Consider the following 3,966-nt stretch of genomic DNA (forward strand, 5'->3'; position numbering starts at 1 on the left):
CTAAGAAACGGCCAATAAGTATTGGCGAGTGGAATTTGCATGCCAGGCCACTCTCTATACTCCACTCTAACTAAAAGAGCAAGTGGATGACTGGCATCTGGGCTCTAGACGTGACTTGCAGCCACGTTCTGCCCCAGTGCCTTTCTTCTTGGAGGTGCATGAAGAGCTCACTAAAGCATGGAAAGTACCCTTCACGCTTGAGCTCTTCCCTCCTTACTACACTTGATGGCTTGACAGCCAAGGGGTATGTGGACATTCCCCAGGTGGAGTGTGCGATTGCGGTACATCTCTGCTCGCAAAACGCTGCCACTTGGAGGAATCGTCCATGACTCCTATCCAAAGCCTTTAAGCTGACCTCAGCTCTGGCTTTCAAGGCTCACAGTGCTGTGGGCCAGGTGCCCTGCACCTGCAATCCATGACAATCCTGCAGGTACATCAGTCGTCCCTTTGGTGATGCTTGTGTGGAGTCTGGGGATGTTGACACAAAAACACATCCTTTTATGAATTTGGCCCCAGGATTGGTTTGCAGCGATTGACCTAAAGGACATGTACTTTCATGTCTCAATCTTACTTCAGCACAGACCATTTCTTTGGACAAGTATATTAGCTATCAGTACGAGGTCACCCCCTTTGGGCTGTTCCCGTCTCCCCACGTCTTCACGGAGGTCATGGAGAGTGCCTTTGTCCCACTCCAGGAAGTGTGGATTTGGATACTCAACTATCTCAACGAATGGCTTATATTAGCGTACTCACAAGATCTGCTGTGCAAGTACAGGGACTTGGTGCTTAGGTACCTCAGCCACCTAGGGCTTTGGGTTAGCTGGAAAAAGAGCATCCCTGTGCAGAGTTGGACTCGATTAATATGACGGTGCATCTCACGAACAAGCGTGCCCAGTCAGTGCTGAACTGCCTAATTCATTCAGGGGGCTAACTCAGTTCCACTGAAAACAACTTCAGAGGTTCCTGGGGCATATGGCATCCACAGCTACAGTAACGCCACTTGGATTGATGCATATGAGACCACTTCAGCACTGGCTCGATATGAGCATGGTACCATGGCACACATCGGGTGATCATTACGCCTATCTGTCGCCATTTATTCAGCCCATGATCAGACCTTGTTGTGCTTTGGGAGTGTCCTTAGAACAAGTTTTGAGACATGTTGTTGTCACAACAGATGCCTCCAGAATGGGCTGGGGCACTCTATGCAACAAGCATGCATCCTCAGGCTCATGGACAGGACCTTAACTGCAGTAGTATATCAATTGCATCGGGGCCCTAGCGGTGTTGCTTGCCTTCATCTGCTGCTTCATGGCAGGCATATGCTCATCCAGATGGACAACACTGCAACAGTTGTGTACTTCAACAGGTGCTTTCGCACCGGAGGAACCATTTCATAGTTCCTAGAACTATTGGCAGAAGTTTGCGCTTTTTGGCGTGTTCACACAGCAGGAACTAGGAACGTGATTAGCTCTAGGAACTCTGTTTGGGGGAACTAAATTAGCTCCTACATCAGAGTAGAGTCTAAAACAGTTCTACAGGAAGTATCAGTGACGCAGTGTACGCTGACTGGCCAAATGCATGTGAAACACCGGCTACCCGGCATTTTTAAAAAGTCATGTTATGCATATGTACTCCAGGAACATAGAAAACAGAGATAATGGCATTTACCTGTTGTCTGCAGCATTTTGTTCTTTTCTCAGCCTTGATGATAACACTGCAAGTTGTCATAGGAGATTTAGTCAGATTTTTGTGCATTCCATCTCTGTTATCATGAAACCCATGACAAGCATCAATAACAGCTCCGAACGCAGCATCCTCCATTCAGCGGTTGTTGATGTTTGTAAATGCCACGAATAAAGACATCACTATCGGCCGCTTCAGAGTTCCTGCTGCTGGTATGTATATGCAACCAGGAAAACAGCACAAGGGAGAAATTGGTTCTCCAGAAACCACTATGCTGGCTAGTTCCTAGAACTAAGTGTAAACTAGAACTAATTTCCTAGAACTACGCGGTGCGAAAGTGCCTAACCAGCAAGGTGGAGTATGCTCTTGTAACATGTCATGACTCGCTCACCATCTCCTCTTAAATCGCTGCATGCCATTCGTTTCCCAGGGGAGCTCAATCGTACAGCCAATGCACTCTCTCACATCCTCCCAGCTCACTTATTTTCCAGCAATACTGTCGACTTGATTGTACAGATACTATTTGAACTTAACTGAGCTGGACAATAACAACACTGAATCAATGATTAACTTATTTTAACTGAAAAAATGTGAGAGTTTACTATTGTCCTTTTGCATTATCAACACGCTATTTTATTATTTAATACTGTAAACCTGCTTTGACACAATCTGTATCGTTAAAACCGCTATATAAATAAAGGTCACTAGACTTGACTTTGCCAGCTGTTTTTTTCCCTGATCAAGGCCCCCCTCTGCAAAGATTTACCTGGCCCCGGAGTCTGCGCAAGTGTGTGTTTTCCCCAGTGAGCTTCCTTACAGAGACACTGTGCAAGATCAGGGAGGATAAAAAGCAGGTCTTGATGGTTGCACCTTATTGACCCATCTGCACCTTATGTTCCTGGCCACAGCACCTCCCTGGTGAATCCCCCTGAGGAAGGACCTCCTTTCTCAGGGATGAGGCACTATTTGGCACCTGTGTCCAGAACTCTGGAACCTCCACGTGTGGCTTCTGTATGGGGCATGACAAACTTAAGGGCTTTAACACAGGCAGTTATTGATACTATCACTAAGGCTACAGCCCCATCTACTAGGCAGGCTTATGCGCTGAAGTGGAGTATGTTTGTTGAGCGATGTTATTCTCGCCAAGACGCCCCCCAGAGATGTCCAATCAGTGTGGTGCTTTCTGTTCTGCAGGAAAGGTTTTAGAGGAGGCTGTCCCCTTCCACCTTGAAAGTGTATGTTGCCGTCATTGTGGCAGATCATGACGCACTGGTTGGCTGGTCCTTGGGAAAGCACAATCGGATCGTCAGTTTTCGGAGAAGTGCCTAGGACGTTAAGTCCTCCAAGACCGCACCTCATTCCCTCTTAGGATCTCTCTGTGGTTCTTGCTGGACTACAGAAGGCTCATTTTGAGCCGCTCGTGTCAGTTGAGCTCAAGATCTTGTCCCTTAAGACAGCTCTTCTGATCATGCTCACTTCCATCATGAGGGTGAGGGACCTGAAGGCATTTTCGTTTGACAAAATGTGCTTTGAATTTGGGCCAGCTGATTCTCACAATCTTGAGACCCCGACCTGGATATGTGCCTAAAGTTCCCACCACTCCCTTCCAGGAACCAGTGGAGAACTTGCAAGCGCTGACCCTAGAGGTGACAGACCCAGCCCCTTGCCATGCTGTGTCCCATTTGCACTTTATGCATCGTGGAACACACCTGGAGGTTCAGAAGCTTCAATCAGTTCTTGGTCTGCTTTGGAGGTCAGCAAAAGGGAAAGGCTTCCTCCAAACAGAGGTTGGCTCACTAGCTAGTGGATGCCATCACCTTGGCTTACCATAGGTAGGGCGTGCCATGCCCCTGGGGTGTATAAGCTCATTCTACTTGGAGTGTCACTTCCTCCTGGGCATTGGTGCACGACACTAATCTGGCAAACACTTGTAGAGCTACGGGCCGGGTGACACCTAACACCTTTGCGAGATTTTATAGTTTCTAGGTTGAGCCAGTGTCCTCCAGTGTGTTGGGTATGAACAGGTAATAGATGGGAGGGTGGGCTCGGTGTCTTACTTGTGGCACCATTGCCCTCTACAGGGTGCTACAGAGTGCTTTTCCGCTCTTCCAGAAAGTTCCCCTCCGCTCAGCAGAGGAGCCTGATGCCAGGCTCAGTAATTGTGTTGCATACATTCGGTCAGCCCTTGTACTAGGCTAGGTGCCCATACATGAGATTATCTTTGGGTAGTCCTTTCCCTTTTTTTTGTAAATATCTTTGGGTAGTCCTTTCCCTTTTTTT

General features: G+C 47.8%; 1 protein-coding gene across 1 annotated transcript in view; it reads left to right on the forward strand.

Annotated features, from left to right (window-relative positions):
• The window catches only part of LOC107568828 (neural cell adhesion molecule L1.1-like), a gene marked incomplete at its 3' end in the record, with an annotated part of 51,253 nt that extends 48,078 nt beyond the window's left edge, over positions 1–3,175 (forward strand). The window contains 4 exon segments of the mRNA XM_016254816.1: positions 582–790; positions 2,595–2,800; positions 2,881–2,921; positions 3,056–3,175. Of these exon segments, the coding sequence (XP_016110302.1) occupies positions 582–790; positions 2,595–2,800; positions 2,881–2,921; positions 3,056–3,175 (576 nt within the window).
• Positions 3,176–3,966: the final 791 nt, after the last annotated feature.

The sequence above is a fragment of the Sinocyclocheilus grahami genome, unplaced genomic scaffold, assembly GCF_001515645.1.
Source record: "Sinocyclocheilus grahami isolate Dianchi unplaced genomic scaffold, SAMN03320097.WGS_v1.1 scaffold1285.1, whole genome shotgun sequence".
Taxonomy (NCBI): Eukaryota; Metazoa; Chordata; class Actinopteri; order Cypriniformes; family Cyprinidae; genus Sinocyclocheilus; species Sinocyclocheilus grahami.